Source organism: Neophocaena asiaeorientalis, unplaced genomic scaffold, assembly GCF_003031525.2.
Source record: "Neophocaena asiaeorientalis asiaeorientalis breed wild unplaced genomic scaffold, Neophocaena_asiaeorientalis_V1.1 scaffold30, whole genome shotgun sequence".
Taxonomy (NCBI): domain Eukaryota; kingdom Metazoa; phylum Chordata; class Mammalia; order Artiodactyla; family Phocoenidae; genus Neophocaena; species Neophocaena asiaeorientalis.
Window position 1 is genome coordinate 16,658,712 of NW_020174923.1, and position 18,003 is coordinate 16,676,714.

General features: G+C 51.6%; 1 protein-coding gene across 1 annotated transcript in view; it reads left to right on the forward strand.

Annotated features, from left to right (window-relative positions):
- The window catches only part of WNT9B (Wnt family member 9B), a 48,542-nt gene that overhangs the window by 24,949 nt on the left and 5,590 nt on the right, over positions 1–18,003 (forward strand). Inside the window, exons 5-6 of the mRNA XM_024760770.1 lie at positions 182–529; positions 17,086–17,342. Of these exons, the coding sequence (XP_024616538.1) occupies positions 182–529; positions 17,086–17,342 (605 nt within the window). The remainder of the gene's footprint in view (positions 1–181; positions 530–17,085; positions 17,343–18,003) is intronic.

The window sequence follows — 18,003 nt, forward strand, 5'->3', positions numbered from 1 at the left end:
CCCGCCGCGCCCCGGCCCGCCTGCCTTCCCCTCCTCCTGCTGCAGCAAGGCCAACTTTTCCCTTCCGCTGGCCCTGGCCCCGGCGGGATCTCGAACTCAGACCTTAGCCCCGGTGATACCCAGCCCCATCTCGGGGTCGGAGTTCGCGCCCAGAACGCCTTCTCTGGCTTCCCCGACTCAGACCCGGATCCCACCTTCTAGCGTCCGAGCTCTGGTCCCCTTCACCGCCGCTCTTCTCACCCCGTCCTATCCGAGACCTCATCCCGCCCCCTCGGCCGGGTCTCAGACCCCCACCCAAGCTCCCGGACTCTGCAGGCGTTTCGGACCTTGTCCCCGTCCTCCCCGGGGCTCCCTGTCCCTGCCTGTCCAAGGCGTCCCTCCCGCGCTCGGATGCCCTCTCGGATCCTCACTCGGTGCCCTGTCCGCCCCCGTCCTGGGCTCTGTCCAGCCACCCGTCCTTGCCTGGGGCTCCCTCCCGACCCTCTGCCTTCGCCCCGCAGAGCGGAGACCCGGAGGGCTGGCTGGATGGGTGGGGTGGGTTGTTACCGAGGCCGGGGGAGGGGATCGCGCTGATCCAAGAGGGATGGGGGAACCTGCGGACCGTGGGGAGTGTCAGCTGGAGAGCGGGAGGGAACCGTCTGTGGGGGAAACCCAACCAAATCTCAGACCTGGCGTCGGGTGACTTCTCAGGAGAATGACGAAGAGAGTAAGAGAGGAGGCGGTATACATGATTGGAAAAGGAGGGTCAGAGTTGGGGGTGACAATTGGGGAGAGAATGGGTGGGAGTGGGCAGTGTTTGGAGAGCACGTTACAGGGCAATTGTCCCTCCTTCTCTGACCCTGAATTGCAGGGACTTGGGGTGGGAGATGGGGTCGTGGGTGTGAAGGGACTTTCCTGACCTCCACCCAAAGCCTGTTCTAAATATATACAGTCTCTTACTTTAAATCATGGCACTTTTTGTGATCCTCACCCCAAATCAAGGTGAGGTTTACAGTCTGACCCCAGCAAAGGCAAAAACAAACAAACAAAAACCAAAAAACATAAACCACGAAGCAAGTGACCTGCCAGAGACTGCTCTTAAGGACCTGGCAGGGAGGGGGCGAATAAGGGTCTGAGAGGGTCTGAGAGGTCCCGCACAGGCTGGAATAAGGGCTGTGGGCTAATTTCCAGGTCATGACCCCTGGTTAAAACATGCCTTGGCTGTGGGCAGTGGCCGCTCCTGAAATATATAGCGGGTGGCATCAGCCCAGACCCTAGCTCAGGGCTCAGCTTGCTGGTGACTTGGGAAGATCACTTAGTCTCTGGCCTCACTGTTCCCTTTTGTACAGAGAAGGGGCTAAACTTGATATGACTGAGCCTCTCTATCCACTTCAAGAGCACTGTGCATTCATGTTCGTTTCCCAATGATTTCAGTCTTGAAAAGGCACTGCTCCTGCCTCAGCAGACAGGATAAAATGGTTATAGGGCACAGACTCTGGGCTCAATCCCCAATCCATCTGGTTGCTAGCTGTGTGCTCTTGGCCAAGTCACTTAACCTTTCTGTACCTCAGTTTCTTATCCTTAAAATGAGAATAATAGTGCTTATTTCATATGAGGATCGTGTGAGTTAGTACATGTAAAGCACTTAAAACAGGGTCTGGCACATAGTAAATGCTCAACTAATGTTACTAATTATTAAGGAGATACAGTGTCTTGATATTCCAGCCCCAGCAGAGGTTTCTGAGCTGGAATGGAAAGTGGGGGCAGGAGAGGGGTGTGGACAAATGGTGCCTGCATCCTCTTGGATATCAGCTCATTTTCACAATCCTTGTGTTTGCTTGGGTTTGGAGGTTGAGGATGGGGCAAGGGCCAGATGAGATGGGAGGAGAGGGGCTCCAGGAAGCTGGAATCACCCAGGCTGGTGTGGTCGGAAGGGAAAGGAGTTTGTGGCAGTGCACGGGTTTAGAATTTGAGGGCCGTGAGCAAGGGGGCAGTCTTGGAAATGAAAAGGGAGATGGTGGATCAGGCATGGGTTGGGGCTGAGAGGGAACCTCTTCCAAGTCATGAGGCCCCCTGGACAGAGCTGGCAATATACACTCAAGGCACCACCACCCCAGTCTGGGGAGGAGGAAAAATGTTCAGAGAATAAGCTAAAACTGGGGTTTTGTGCTGTTCTGTGTTTGGTCTCAGAGAACAGACAGGATGCAGCCCGAATTCTCACTGAGGAAGCCCTTTCATGACTCAGTTAGGCCAGGTTCTCCATCGTACTATCCGAATTCGCTCTCTGGAAGGTATCTATAACACTGTAGTGAGAATGGGAGGCAATGTGCTTCTCCCCCCTCTAGGTCATTTGCATCTGAAGTCTCATTTCTGATTATAAGATCAAGTGTTTTGGCATCCTGATAAAAGAAAATTCAGACATCAGGAGAGCAGGTGAGGCCAATCTTCTTGGGGTTTTTAAGATCATAGAATCAGGCTTTAGAGCTGGAAGTGACCCCCAAAGTTTCTCTGGTCTAACTCCCTGCTTCAAGCAGGTCATGTATTATTATTCCTATTTTTCAGATGAAGGAACCATCATCCCCAAATCAGTGAGCCAGCAACTGCTTCTGGTGCTTTTACTTGAGCCTAGTACCTAATTCTGGTGATGCCGATAATAACGTAACTAGTATTGCAGTTTACAAATAATTTTCTTGTTCAGCCCCTCTGGCATCTGATCCTCAGACCCATTCTTGAGGTATACAGGATGGGTGTAAATAGTTTCCAAAAGGAAACTGAGGGTGAGAAAGTTTCAGTGACTCACGCTATGTCACACAGCAAGCTAGCGGGAGAGGCAGGATAGAAACCAGGTCCTGCCGCCAATCTGGACTCTTTGTTCTACAGAGAGTATTAGCCACTAGAGCTAATACTGTGTGGTCACCGAGGAGAGCTGCAGCTGCAAAGGAGCTGCAGAGGGTGAGGAGGTAGAGGGTTGCCCCCTCCCCTACTTGGTTAAATCTGTCAGATTCTTGGCTGTAGCGGGATGGGTGAGGTCACAGCATTCTCCTCTGTCCTCAGCAGTGAGATAGGATGCACTGAGCCCTGCTCGGGTATCAGGTGGGCTCCCAGAGGATGGCACGATGACAGTGGGATGGAAGGTGGACCAGGTTTGTCCTGGCTCTGGACCACTCTCAGTGTTGTCCACGATCGAGTCACTTGCCTTCAAGGTCTTTAGCATCTGGAGGTCCTAATGTTCCCTAACCAGCTGGTCCTGGCTTGGAAGTCTAGGATTACTCACGAGCTCATGTTTTGGCTCAGATGGCTTGGGAATTCTGCAAATCTTAAGTTCTGTGGTGTTTTATAAATGAACACTCACTGTATTATGTGATGAGCTGGGTATACGTTAGGCCTTGTCAAAAGTCATCTCAGTGAATTTTGTATCTAGAAATAGTTCCTGCGGATGCAGCTTTTAAAATCGTAGTTGACTTTGGTGGTGCTCTTTAAATGTGTGACCTCTGCCCTGTTTGGGTTTCTTTCCTATCTAGGGATGGTACAGATCCGTTTATGAAAGCACAGGCTTTTGAGTGGTCTAGAACTTAGTTTGAATCCTGGTTTTGCCTCTTGCTAGCTGTGTGACTCCAGGCACATGTCTTAACCTGTCTGAGCTTTGGGTGATGATAATACCCATCCTAAAGGCTGATGTGAGGCTTAATTCAGACAACGGATGAAAGGGCCTGGTAGGGTGCCTGGCACATACTAAGTGCTCAGTACAGGCTCACTCTTGGTGGTTGCTAGGGTTCTAACCATCCCCTTGGGTTGTGGAAGTGTCATCATTGTGAAGACGCAAAACACAACCTTAATTTTTTTTCCAAATCAACATTACATGCAATAAAATGCATGTATTCTAAGTGCACGGTTTGGGTTTTTTTTTCTTTTATTTTTTTTTGTGGTACGCGGGCCTCTCACTGTTGCGGCCTCTCCCGTTGCGGAGCACAGGCTCTGGACGCGCAGGCTCAGGGGCCATGGCTCACGGGCCCAGCCGCTCCACGCCCATATCTCTCTTTTGGGATCCTCCTGGACCGGGGCACAAACCCATGTCCCCTGCGTCGGCAGGCGGACTCTCAACCACTGCACCACCAGGGAAGCCCCCATGGTTTAGGTTTTAACAAATGTATACCCTGTGTAACCACCACCACAATTGCTATATGGAACAGTGCCATCATCCCAAAGGATCTTTGGTGCTCCTTTGCAGTCAACACTCTCCCACCAGCACCCCCTTCACCACTTCCCTGCTTTCTGTCACTTTAGTTTTGCCCATTGTAGAATTTCATATAAATGGAATCATATGGTATATAGCCTTTTGTGTATGAATTCTTTTGCTCAAAATAATTTTTTTTTTTCAAAATAACTTTTTGAGATTCATCCATGTTGTTGCATGTATCAGGAGCACATTCCTTTTTTCCTGCTGAGTAGTATTCCACCGTATGGATGTACTGCAATTTGTTTATTCATTCACCAGTTGATGGACATTTGGATCGTTTCCAGTTTGGGGCTATTCCAAATAAAGCTGCTATGAACATTCATGTACATCCCTTTTTGTGGACATATGTTTTTATTTCTCTTGAATACATATCTAGGACTGGTTATTTGGATCATATGGTCATTTGAATGTCTTTTTCTTTGGGTTATTTGTCTTATTGAGTTGTAAGAGTTCTTTACATATTTTGGATATAAGTCCTTTGTCAGAAGGTATTGGCAATATTTTTCCCCTGTCTGTAGCTTGCCTTTTCATTTTCTTATTGTTATCTTATGAAGAACAGAAGATTTTAATTGTGATGAAGTACAACTTTTGAACTTTTTCTTGTATGGTTTGTGCTTTTTGTGTGTCTCATCCAAGAAATCTCTGCCTCTTAGAGGCTGCAAAGATTTCCTCCTATGTTTTCTTCTAGAAACTTCATAGTTTTAGCTTTTACACTCGGGTCTATGATTCTTTTGGGGTTAATTTGTGTGGATGGTGTGAGGTAAGCGTTGAAGTTTATTGTCTTCCATGTAGATATCCACTTGTTCTAGCACCATTTGTCAAAAAGATGATCCTTTTTTCATCGTCATCTTTGTTGCAAATTAATTGACCCAATATATGAGGGCTTATTTCTGGACTCTCTATTCTATTCCATAAGCGTATCTTTAGGCCAATACCACAGTCTTGATTACTGTAGCTGTATGGTAAGTCTTGAAACCAAGTACTATAAGTTCTGTCCTTCTTTTTCAAAATTGTTTTGGCTACTCTAGATCCTTTGTATTTCCACATAAATTTTAGTATCAACTTGTCAATATCTGCAGGAAGGACTGCTGGGATTTTGACTGGGATTGCATTGCATCTATAAATCAACTTACAGATGATTGGCATTCTAACCAATTGAGTCTTCAGGTTTATAAACCGCCCATATCTCTCTTTTGGGGGCTTTTAAGATTTCTTTCAGCAGTGTTTTGTAATTTTCAGTGTATAGGTCTTGCAAACATTTAAAAAATTATTCCTAAGTGTTTTATGTATTTGGATGTTTTTTTTAAAACAGTTTTAGGAATTGACTGGGTCCTGAGAAAAACACGGTTGGAGGGAAGAAAGGGTAAAAGAAATTTTACTGCTTTGGGGTGGTGGATTGCAAGCCAAACATCACTGATAAGAATCATTGCATTGGGGGAAGGAATTTAGGCTAGCTTGTCTCTGGGCTCAGCTGTAACCCGTGAGGAGCTGGGCTCTAGAGCTGGGGTCAAACCAGCCTCCTCAGTGGACGGTGGTGGAGTTTCTGAGGCTGAGTGGGGAGGAAACAGAAGAGAGAGAAGCAAGGGGTCCGGGGGACACCTGGGCTGGAATCTCCTAAGGAAGAGAGGTTCTGGTGCCTTTAGGCTTGTGTGCTCAGGTAGAAGTTGGGCTCAGGAGGAGGTGGGCCAGGTGCTGTGAGGGAGACCCTCACCCTGGCATCAGCCTGAGCAGGATGGGAGCCAGCCTAATGCCCTGCTATAGTGTAAGGAGCGCTGGACTTGGAATCACACAGATCGAGTTCAAATCCTCCAGCCAACCACTTACTAGTTGTGACCCAGAGCAAGTCAGTTAACTGCTCTGACCTCAGTTTTCCCATCTATAAAATGGGCTTATCCTTACCTTGTAGGGTCATTATGAGGGTTTTATGTATATAAAAGTGCTGAAATGCTCTCCACATGTATGGAGTCCAGGAAACCTAGTGGCCCGTCTTAGAGCATCCCAGGTTAAGGAGTATCTTTTTGACATCTGTTCCTTCCTCTCTTCGTCTTTATCCAGTCGTTATATAATTTGAATCCTTCCTATACTCAGCCCTTTACGTGCATAATCTCATTTAACCATTTTGACATCCCAGGAGGTAAATGCTTGTGGAATTATCCTCATTTACAGGTGAGTGGGGGCGTGGGGGGAAGCTCAGAGAGGCCAAGTGCCTTGCCCACAGTCACAGAGCCAGTGGCGGGCAGCACCTAGATTTGAATTCTAGTCTGTCAGAACCCGGAGCCAACCTCTTCAACCCTGCCTCCTGCGCCTGTTGACTACCAGCTGAGGCCTGCCTTCCCCTGGGCAGCTCTGACCCTCTGAGCCCTCCACCCCGTAGCCTACATCTCTCACTTGGCATGTGTCGTAGGTATCTCTCGCACTGCATGTCTTCAGCTCTTGCTTTGTTACCTAATTTTTTTTTTTTTTTTTTTTTGCGGTACGCAGGCCTCTCACTGCTGTGGCCTCTCCCGTTGCGGAGCACAGGCTCCGGACGCGCAGGCTCAGCGGCCATGGCTCACGGGCCCAGCCGCTCCGCGGCATGTGGGATCTTCCCAGACCGGGGCACGAACCCGCGTCCCCTGCATCGGCAGGCGGACCCTCAACCACTGTGCCACCAGGGAAGCCCCGTTACCTAATTTTTTATGTGCTCACGTCTCCGATTCGTGCATAGCGCCCTTTAAGCGGAAGTCTTGGGGCCCTGTTGTTGGTTGACTCCACCCACGGTCCCTAGCATTGCTTCCTGGTCCACAGTGAGTGTCGGAGTGGGCAGTCCCCTCTCCCTTTTGCTGACCCTTCCTCGCCCCCAGAACCTCCCTCTCTGCCCCATCATGTTTGCTCTTTCTGCATGGCCCTCTCAGTCACATGCTGCTTGGCCATGACCTGGCCTCTGTCAGCAAAGGAATGGGAAGCAAAGCAGAGAGCAGGCACTAGCCCCCATCAGACTCCGGAGGTCAACCACACCTGGCCTTCCATGGGAATCCTGGGGGCAGCAGAGATGAGCTGGGGGTGGGGCAGACACCTCAAGCCCAGACCCTCTCACTGGAGAGGCTGAAGAGAGAGGGTGAAGGGTCTCAAAGAGTCAAGAGAAAATCAAACCACCATGTTCAGTCTGTCTTGGAAATTCCAAAGAGACTAGTTTTAGGGCAAGAGCAGAGAAGGTCTGCTTTCCCCATAGTGACAATCCCTTTGAGGCCAGATGTGTTTCAGATTTCAGGAGTTTTCAAATTTTAGCAAGATAATATAATGCTCATACCACGTATAACATCATATCCCTAGCAAGGTATAGGGCAGCCCCCAGTAATCGGACACGATTATTTTTGCAGAAAAACATCTACATGCTGGGATAAATATAGACCATAAATATTCTCACTTTGGCTCAGGCCAAGTCTTGCTGCCATATGAGTTCGCCACAACTGTACCCCAAAGTTGTAGTTGTCGGAGATTTCTGGAGTCCGGAATCTTGGATAAAATTTTGTGAACCTGTCACGTGTCATCACGAGAGGTTGGGTACATTGAGTTTTAAAGAAAGACCTGGGCTGAGTTCTCACTGTGTATCAAAGGGAGGCTCTGGCTGCCCAAGCACAGCTTATCCCCAGAAACTGGGGTTCAGAGGGAGGCAGCCTAGCTCTCCCTGTCCCCATAGGGGCTGAGCTGGTTGGAGGAGTCAGGGTCTGACTGACTGAGGCCAGACTACCCTGAGATCTGGGTCGGTCCAGATCCCAGTTTGAGGGCTGGGGCAGGCATGGCCACAGGGAAGCTTCTCCAGAGCCACACCCCTCCAGAGCCATGCCCTTCCAAAGCCTTCGAGGCTTGAGCTTGGGAAGGTCTGGTGGTGAGGATGGGGGATATTAGGTAACCCCTGCAACCTGGGAGTGAGACAGTAGGGAGGCCAGTGGTTGGACCTGGGAGTGGAGGGGACTGAGGGAGAGCCTGGAGCTATACTCTGCCTGGCAGTTAACACCTGAGGGATGTATGCAGTCAGCAGGTGCCTGGGTTGGGGATGGGGGTGCCTCAGGGGATGAGAAACCAGGACCTCTGCTAAGGGGGTTACAGCCTACTTGGAGAGACTGTCTATACAGCTCTGAGGAGGAAGAAAATAAGTGAGCCGTGCAGAACTAATGGTACTACATTAGTTCTGGTACTACATTAGTTCTGGTACTACATTAGTTCGAACAACTGGGACAACTAATGGTACTACATTAGTTCTGGTACTACATTAGTTCGAACAACTGGGAGAAGACAAAGAAGTTGGATGGTTAGAGTGGGATGGGGCTGGCAAGTAAGGAGGACTTCCTGGAAGAGGCAGACAAGCATCTTAGGCTACTAGAGCTGGATAGGGCCTCAGGATCACCTTTCCCATTCCCTGCATTTTTGAGTCAAGTGTTGAAAAAGGCTGTGGTTATAAGAGTCCAGAGGATCCACGAGGGCTTTTAGACTGGGAAAGGCAACCCAGGTAGCAATTACAGCATGAAGAAAGGCATGGAGGTTGGACTGAGTTAGCCGTGGCAGGAAGACAAGGAAGAGCATGGCCTGGCGTGAGGGGAGGGGCCCTTTGTTACAACCCTGGTTGGCTCTGCATCCAGGAGATTCCGAGGTGGGAAGTTGTCCTGGTCCTGCTCTGGAGGACCCTGCTGTATTCTCAGGGAAGCCATTTATAACTCCATCCATACCCTGGGGCTGTCCTGACCACTCGGGCCCTCACTAGGCATACTCAGGGAGCAGCTCCTTGACCAGGCTGGAGGTTCCTGCTATCCTTAGGGCTGAGGGGAGGGGTGTGGAGGGGCATGAGCCATCCCTGGGACCTGCAGGAGGACAAGTGGAATCTGCAGCGTGGAACCTCTCCTCCGAGAGCATACGTAAACTGTGGAATTGTCCACATCACAGGGCATTCACCAGGGGCCAGGCCCTCCCAGGGCCCACAGCCCAGCCTGAGCCTGCCTGTCCACAGGGATAAGGGTGACCATCCAAGAGCCTGCCAAGCTGGTTAGTTGGTCAACTTACTATGGTTAAAAAAACTTGGCCAGGGCTTCCCTGGTGGCACAGTGGTTGAGAGTCCACCTGCCGATGCAGGGGACACGGGTTCATGCCCTGGTCCGGGAAGATCCCACATGCCGCGGAGCGGCTGGGCCCGTGAGCCATGGCCGCTGAGCCTGCGCGTCCAGAGCCTGTGCTCCGCAACGGGAGAGGCCACAACAGTAAGAGGCCCGCGTACCGCAAAAAAAAAAAAAAAAAAACTTGGCCAAAGTTGGCCAGCCCATGAGCCAGGATCCCATGGTCGGGGCAGAGCTGGGTGTGGGTGTTGGCTGCCCCAAGATGATACAGCATCAGCGACTACTTGCCTTTCCCTGCCATCCCCATGCTGTGTCCCCTAAACGACTCCTCCCCTGGGTCAGGGCTGGGCCTGTGAACCCAAGAAGCTGGGGAAGCTTATCTTAAGGCTTCCAGCCCCCCTTCTCTCCTCCCCTTCCTTTCCTCACCCCAGACTTCCCCTTTCTCTCTTCTCTTCATGATCCCAGGCTCTCTCCTTTGAGCTTCCTCTGTCTAGCAAAGTATGTTCTCAGGTACTGGCATTATTATATCAGACTCTCACACTTCAATATGAATTGGCAGGCCACTGCTCCAAGCTTTATTTCTGACTCTTGGCTGAAAAGAAACTGAGTTTTAGACTAGGGTCCTCTCTCCTTTCAGCTGCTCAGGGGGCCAGAGGAGTCCTGACCAGTCTTCCTTCCCTTCAATACTACCAGCCTTGCGTTCCGATCACCGTAGACATTTACTATGGTGAAGGCTGCTTTTGCTTCCCTGAAGTGTTACATTAAAACTGAAAGCAGAGACCGTCAATCTTGATGGAAACAATCAGGAGACCCAGGGTGCAGTCCCAGCCCTGCCACCAGCTCAGTGGATCATCTTGGACAAAAGTCTTACATGAACTTCCAGGGCACCAGACAGATCAAAGCAGAGACTTGCATACTTGGCAAACCTCTTGCCTTCCTGCCTGCACTGCAGAAGCCTCTGGGGTACCTCCCAGAAGCCATCAGGGCAAAACATCTGGACTGGGTGATCCTGAAGGGTTTCCCCAGCCCTAGAATATAATGATTCAAGTGGCGTACATTTGGACCCAGCCAGGGAAGTGGGGGAGATGCTCATCATCCCAGACTCGTGAAGGGGAGGGATTCCTTTGCACAGGAGTGATTTTGGTACCCTCCATGGCCACTGTGCCACCTGATCCATCCATGCCAGGGACAAAGACTTCCCCTCCTCAGCTTCAGCCTGAGCCTGAGCGGAGTGGCAGGGAGACAGGAGGAGGAAGGGGGAAGCATTTCCTCCGCAGATGTTGCACCAGCCAGGCTCTAAATACCCGAGATTGTTGAGATGCAAAGCAAGCTTGTTGGGCGGCCTGCTTGCTGCCCACTTAGCTCCTGCACACTGGTCTCCATGATGCCATCCTCAGCAGGCAGCCCAGTCGGGCGGCTGCAAAACAGGAAGTGGAGCTGTTCTGGGAGAGAGAAAGCCCACAGCTGGGCCAGTCTCTTTTCTCTCTGAACCAGGGGTGGGCTGGTGGGGGGCGGGGAGGTGTGCTGATTCAGTCCTCAAGGTGGGTTCTGAGGCTAAGAGGTGGGGAGGAAAGGAAGGCTGAGACCCAGACAGGGATGTAGTGAGCAGTCTGGTTTGTTTTGGTCTTCTGTGGCCTGAAGCTGATGCTCAATATTGATATTTAAATAAAAGAGTGAGTGAAGGGATGGGGGAGGGGGAGTTGGAGGAAAAGTGGGAAACGGTACCTGCCAAATCTGCCATTAAGGCTGCTCAGTAAGGACATCCTCATGGAGGACGTATGAGGTGACAGTGAGTCTTGTCAAGGAGAGAGGAGTCTGAAGGATGGAGAGAGGGATGTGCTTCTCAGCAGAGTAAACCTCGGGGCCCCTCAGATGGCGGGAGGAGAGGAGAGGAGCCAGGGGTGTGGAGGGGGCCCCTCTCTGAAGAAGGACTGCCCGGAGCCATGTGCCCTCTTTTCCTGGGCCAGACACTGTCCTCACTAACTCTCCCCTGCTGGGAAGAGGTGGGGACTGGAGAGGGCAGGTGGGGGTGGGGAGTGTAAGTGTCAGTGTGAGTGTGTGTGTGTGTGTGTGTGTGTGTGTGTGTGTGTGTGTAGGGGGATTTAGTGAGGGCGGGAGAGGTGGGCTGAGATATTTGAGATGAAAGCACAAAAGGTGCACTTACCATGCAAATGGCCCTGCAGCGGAGGAAGCCTGTTATCAGAGCATCTAATAGGGTTTTGCGGGGCCAAGGCCAATGCTCCAGGCAGGGCAAGGCTTTCCTGGTTCCCAGGTAGCTGCCTGCAGTTGGCACCAGCCCTGGTGCCAGGAACAGCTCCTGGTCCCTCCAGCTAAGTGTCCAGACAGGCTGGCATTACCTGGTGTCCTGGGAACCGCCAGTCTTGTCCTGTGCCACCCACCTGCTCACCCACCCACATCCCAGGGGCGGTCTCCTCTGGAACCATCAGACCCTCTCAAGCAGAAACAGGGATGGGGGTGGGGGTGGGAGAACAGAGCCTGGGCACCCCCAGGTGATGGGAAGTGCTCTACACCTGCCGAGCCTTCTCCAGAGAGCTCCCAAGAGCTTCCTTCAGCCACCTCTCCACCCCGGGCCTCCCACTACAGGCAGGAGGGGACTGGCTGAGGTCAGGGTCTTACCCAGATGGTGTTAGGAGATCTGATCCAGGCCCCTGAGCAGCTATTGTTCCTCCTGGACTTGGGCTGGTTCAGAGCCTTCTCCTTCCCTGTCCCCTGGGGTCTGGGGAGAGTTTGCAGTGCTCTGAATCCAGCCAAGTTCCCTCCAGACTGTGAGCTCCTTGAGGTTATGAGTGTGTGTCCCAGCACCCAGCACAGCACCTGGCACGTAGTAGATGCTTAAGAATGACGCTTACCGTGTGCCAGATACTGTTCTAAGAGCTCTACAGATGTTAATTCATTTAATCCTCACAATAACCATGTGAAATAGGTCCTGTGATTATCTGCATTTCACAGATCAAGCACAGAGAGGTGAAGTGCCTTGCCCAAGGTAGAGCAGCTAGTAAGAGGCGGAGGTGGGATTTGAACTGAGGCTCCAGTCATGCTCTCCCACTAGTCAAGGTGTATTTGTTAGATAGAATGAGCTCAGGGGGTGAGTGGACATCCCTGGGGTCACCAGTGAGTGAGGGCAGACCTGGGACCAGACTACCCAGGCCAGAACAGCTTTGGGGGCCTGAGGTCCTTTGGTCCCCACACTCTAGCAAGTGGCGGGTGATCATTCCAGGGTGAACTCTAGTTCTGCTCAGGGCTTCGCTGGTCCCTGGTGTCCTGTTGACCATAGACCAAAGCAGTCTCCTGGGAGGCTTCCCCAAAGCCTGGGAGAACCTACTTTTGCTTCCTTCAAGGTCATCCCAGATGGGGCGGCTTTAGCCAAAACTGGATGGTGTGAGCCTTGCGCAGGGTGAAAGAAGGCATGGGCGGGAAAGACCAGGCATGGACAGAGGGGGTCTGGGGGTGCGGGATGTGAGATGAAGTCCGGAGGGGCACCCTTGACTTTTCCCACTTTGGAGGGAGATGTGGTGGCCTGGAAAGTGGCTGGGGAGGCTCTGGGGTCAAAGCCAAAGGCATCTCATTGTGTGAGGGTGGGGGCTTCCAGTCTTATCGACCTGACCACCAAGGGCCATGGGCTGAGGGTGCAAAGGACAGAGGGGGCACAGGTTGGGGGCAAAGAAGGGAGGCGAACGGAGCTGGTCACGTGGGGTGGTTGCTTTCCTAATGGGACAAAAGACGCTGGAAGTCAACCTGGGAGAGCCCGACAGGAAACAGGAATGGGGGAGACAGACCAGCTGGGCCAAAGCAGATGCAACTGATGGGGAAGGGTTGGTCCCAGGTGGCTCAGGGGCACTTGAGTCAGGCAGGAGCCTGAAGGTGCTCTTATCCCTCAGCTCAGAAGGGTAATCAGCAAGTTTACAGGTTATTTGTCCTCTGCTCTTCAGTCCAGAACACCGCTCGCTTGCTTGACTGATAGCGTCCCACCTGACCATGGGGAGGTGTCTTCATTAAAACCCCAGATTTTGTCTGGACTCCTTAGACTCAACAAAGCTCACTCGATCTTCTCTGGTTGTACATCTTACCCTCAAGATGCAACTAACATGTAGAGATTTTTGCAGAAGGGCTTGGGGGGTGGGGTTCTCAGGCTTGGAGTGCCAGATAGAATGGTTTCTTCAATGGGAACGGATCATGCCCACGGACCCCGGAATAGATTGGAACCTGCAACACCTAGAATTCTTCTGAGGTCCAAGAAGAAACCGTCTCTAGCAGATGCCCTGGCATCCACAGGGCCTGTGTCAGAGCATTTACTAGCACTGTTTAAGGAAATCAGTTGAGGTATCTTCTAAGTTTGATGTCCTGCCACTATTTCTTCAAAGAAAAAATGGTCCCAAAGTGCAACATAGAAAACAAATGAAAGGCAAACTGGGTCCTGGTATGTCTCTCGGTTGTCTTCCTAGGTCCTATGGGGGCCCCTGAGGCAGTGTGAGGGGGCCTTTTTGGAGAGCAGCCCTGGGCAGACCAGGGCCCAGTACGGCCTGAAGCTCCTGTGCGGTTGGCTGCCTTTCCTGACCATTAATCGCTACTAAGTGTCATTACTGCTAATAAAATTAACCGACTTTATACTGGACTCCTGGGGCCATCAATCACAGGGTCTATTACACGAAATTAAAGAAACAGTGGCCTGTTGATGGGAGGAAAATGTGTTTGCCGAGCCTGGCTCACAAGTACAGCGTAGGGTGTGCTGGTACTGCACAGCTGTCAGAAGATGGTGATCAGGGACGGCACCCTTAATTAGACAGACTGACTCTCAGCCTTGACATTGTTCTACAGATAGGAGTGTCTCAAGTAAGAACAGAGATGACCACAGGGAGACTCTGGGGCCAGGCGCTGAAAAGCTCCCCAAATTCTCCCTCCCGTTTTCACCTCTGTTCCTCTCTATGGCTTTGGTTCATTCTTTTTCTCTCTCTTTGGACCAGCTTTCTATCTCTTGAGTTACGAGCCCAAAGAAAGAGAAAACAACTGTGTGCTCTCTTAAGTCAAAGAAAGAGAGAAAGCAAATGTATGCTCTCTTAAGTCAAATTCCAAATTCCCAGAGAAAGAACTGATTGGCCCAGCCTGGGTCATGTGATCCTCAGTAGTCCAATCAGCAGGCCAGAGCAGCAAGATCATATGGTATAAAATGGCCGACAGGGTGACCATGTAGATAGAAGGAACAGGTAGGCAGCCAACCCAACAAGTGTCTGAAAGAGTAATTTAAAGGGCTTAGTAATAAGCACTCAAAATGTGGTAGATAAGGGAATTCCCTGATGGTCCAGTGGTTAAGACTTGGCACTTTCACTGTTGGGCCTGGGTTCAATCCCTGGTCAGGGGGTTAAGACCCCACAAGCCACATGGCATGGCCAAAACAAACCCCGTGGTAGATAATATTATATAATAGAATATAAATTATACATTATATATTATTTAATATAGCTATAATGATATAAAAATAATAGCTATTGTTCTTATAATGGAATTTGATCCTTGAAGGATCTGCTGTCCTGTTGGCCAAAATTCCCATCATTCCCTGCTCATTCTCTCATCTGTTAATCACTACTACAAGGGAGATCCCAACTTCTGAAACACAAGAACTGCGTGAACAGAAGTTGCCCCTCACACCAGTCCCTGGTGTGGGGAGGAAGACATCTGAGGGGCTAGATGGCTGCTGCACCCTTTGCTCCTGCAGCCCCCAAGCTGCCCTCCACACCGGAAGTCAGTCAGGGTGGGGTCTCCTGGGCTGGAGTTGACATTGGGCTCTGCTCTGGACCTGCCAAGGGTCAAGCTCTAAGGGTTTCCTGCCAGACTGCAGGGAGGGGTTTGGGTGTAGACCTGGTGGACTGGAAATTTACCCATTTGCCCCCAGATTAATGATTAACGGGTCCCTGCCCTCACCCTGTCTGGGAGGGGAGCCCAGGGCCAGGCTGGGCCAGGAGGAGCCCGATAGCATCTGTCTCTCCTCGGGGGTTTCCGAGATTTGCTCCACACTGGGTTGGCTGCACCTGATGGATTTGGGATCTACGGGCACTTTCTGGGGGCAGCTGGGACCCGGCCAGGACCCACACCCTCCCTGGGGTAAACGGGGAAGGTTTACCAGATGTCCTGGCTGGGGCAGGTGGCTCCAAACAGGAGAGCTGTGCCCTTGGCTCTGTGGGATGTGCGCCTCTCTGACCACTCAGGGCTTGGCCACAGGGCTTGCCTTGGCTGGGGGCACTTGAGCACTATGGGGTGCAGCCCAGACCTGGCCACACAAGTGACAAGTGCCACATCCAAGCAGGAGCTTTAAGAGCCATCGCCTGGTTCCACCTTTGATCTTTTACCACGGCCACAAGGCCAGCAAATTCCAGAAAGGGGCTGATTCCTCCAGCCTGGGTGCCAGAATGATGTATATTTCACCCACTCCGAGGGCCACCAGGGTACAGGACAGTATATATTTTGAACTGGGAGAAACATCTCATGGACCGCTTCTGGGCGGAGGGAGGGTGAGCTCTATTTGTAGTCCAGAGGGCATGGGTTCGATCCCTGGTGGGGGAAATAAGATGCCGCGGGGCACAGCCAAAAAAAAAAAAAATCACTGTAGTCCCCACCTTGCTGCTGATCTGCTGTAAGACTCGTTAGTCACTGCCTCTTTGTAAAACCTTTGTTTCCTTATCTGTACAAAGGGAAGACTCTGCCCAGGTTAGAGAGTAAAACATCTTGCAAGAGGAAAGAGTTTTGAGAAACTCCAGCTAGCAGGAAAGTGAAACAGCAAGTCCCAGGCCCTGTGGTTAGTAACTTTTCAAATAATCCTCCCAGCAGCCCCAGGAGGTAGCGAGGATCACACTTTCCATTTTCCAGAGGAGAAAATCAGTGCTTCTAGGTTACACAGCTAGGAAGTGACGGGCTACTGGAACGTGGCAGCCTGACGTCAGCATCCATGGACTTCAGATATAGTAGAGCAAGGAGTCTGGAGCTGGTGGCCTGATGCAAATATACTTCCTTCATGTTCACCCACCTGTCAGTCCATCCACCCATCCTTCCTTCCTCCCTTCACCTCTCCATCCTTCCACCTTTCCATCCATTCAGGTATTCCCTAAGTATCTTTTTGTAACAGGCATGGAGTGGCCAGATGATTAAAGATCTCTCTGGGGATTATGGAAACAAGTTAGGTTGGCATGGCATTAGTTGGGCAGCAACCTAATGTAAGGGAGAGAGGGATACCAGAGAAACTGGCTGGACGTCTTCTTCCTGTTGACATCCCTCTGCCTGCCTCTCTTAGGAACATACAAGCCAGGCAGCAGCCTATGCTATGTGCAATGTTTCCCAAACTGCCCAGATCCCCAAAGCTGCCCAGGGAATGTGGAAAATATACAGATTCCCAGGTCCTGTTCCAGACCAAGAGAAGCAGAATTGCTAAGTATAGATCCTGGGCATCTGTATTTTTAATAAGCACCTCAGACGATTTTTCTGATTGGGCAAGTTTGGGGAATAAGGTGGGTAAGAAGAGCAGAGACTTTGGCTTCTGGAAAACTTGGGTTTGAGATCTTGCACTAGCTCTTGTTATAAGCACCTTGGTTTCCTGCTCTGTAAAATGGGGGCATGACCCCATGGGGCCAGCCTCCCTCCTAGAAGGGCGAATAGTACAGCCCCCAGGAAGGCCCTTCCACTCACCTGCCCCACATTCTTAGGGATTGTCATCCTTCCTCCTCCCCTGTCACGACCCAAGGGTCACTGGTCTCCCTTCTTTCTTGCCCCCTCTAGCCTAACCGGGCGGGAGGTCCTGACACCCTTCCCGGGTCTGGGCACCGCCCCTGCCCCAGCACAGGGTGGGGCCCACCTGAAGCAGTGTGACCTCCTGAAGCTGTCCCGCCGGCAGAAGCAGCTCTGCCGGCGGGAGCCAGGCCTGGCTGAGACCCTGCAGGATGCCGCACACCTCAGCCTGCTCGAGTGCCAGTTTCAGTTCCGGCATGAGCGCTGGAACTGCAGCCTAGAGGGGAGGACGGGGCTGCTCAAGAGAGGTAGGGAGGCGGGCTGGGAGGAGGAGGGCTGGGGGGAGGACTGAGAGGAGGAAAATGAGGCCTAGCTTTTCCCTGTTTGGCGGGGGCAGGGGAGCAAGGAGGACACAAGAGAGGAGAGGAGGAGCACAACCCATTCCTGGAAGAGCCCACAGATGAGATGGGTGGTCCCCCAGTCCCTTCCCTCAGCCTCCATACACACACACACACACACACACACACACTCACACATTCACACACACTCACACTCACAAAGGTATGAGAGCAGTTAAGGAGGGATGGCAGTTAATAGCTGGCCAAGTGACATGACACAGGCCAACAACAGACTTCATTTGTTCATTGACTCACCTGCTTCTTTGTTGGTCATAAGCATCAGTCTGTCCCTCCCTCCTTCCCTTCCATTCCCACGCTCCCTCCCTCCCTCCCTGCCCGCCCCGTGTCTCCACTTGGCCATCACTTCACTAAGCATCTGGTGAGGCTCTCCATGAGCCAGGCACTGTGCTGGATGCTGGAGATATGGAGCCAAACAAGACCCCATCTTCCCTCAGAAAGCATTCAGCTCAAGTGGGGGAAAAGGTCATCCTTTGACAGAAAAGGGAGCGATGGTGGATCAGAGCAGCCCACCACCTTTTAGGCAACTGTTCCCCGTGGCTGGGAGCGTCTA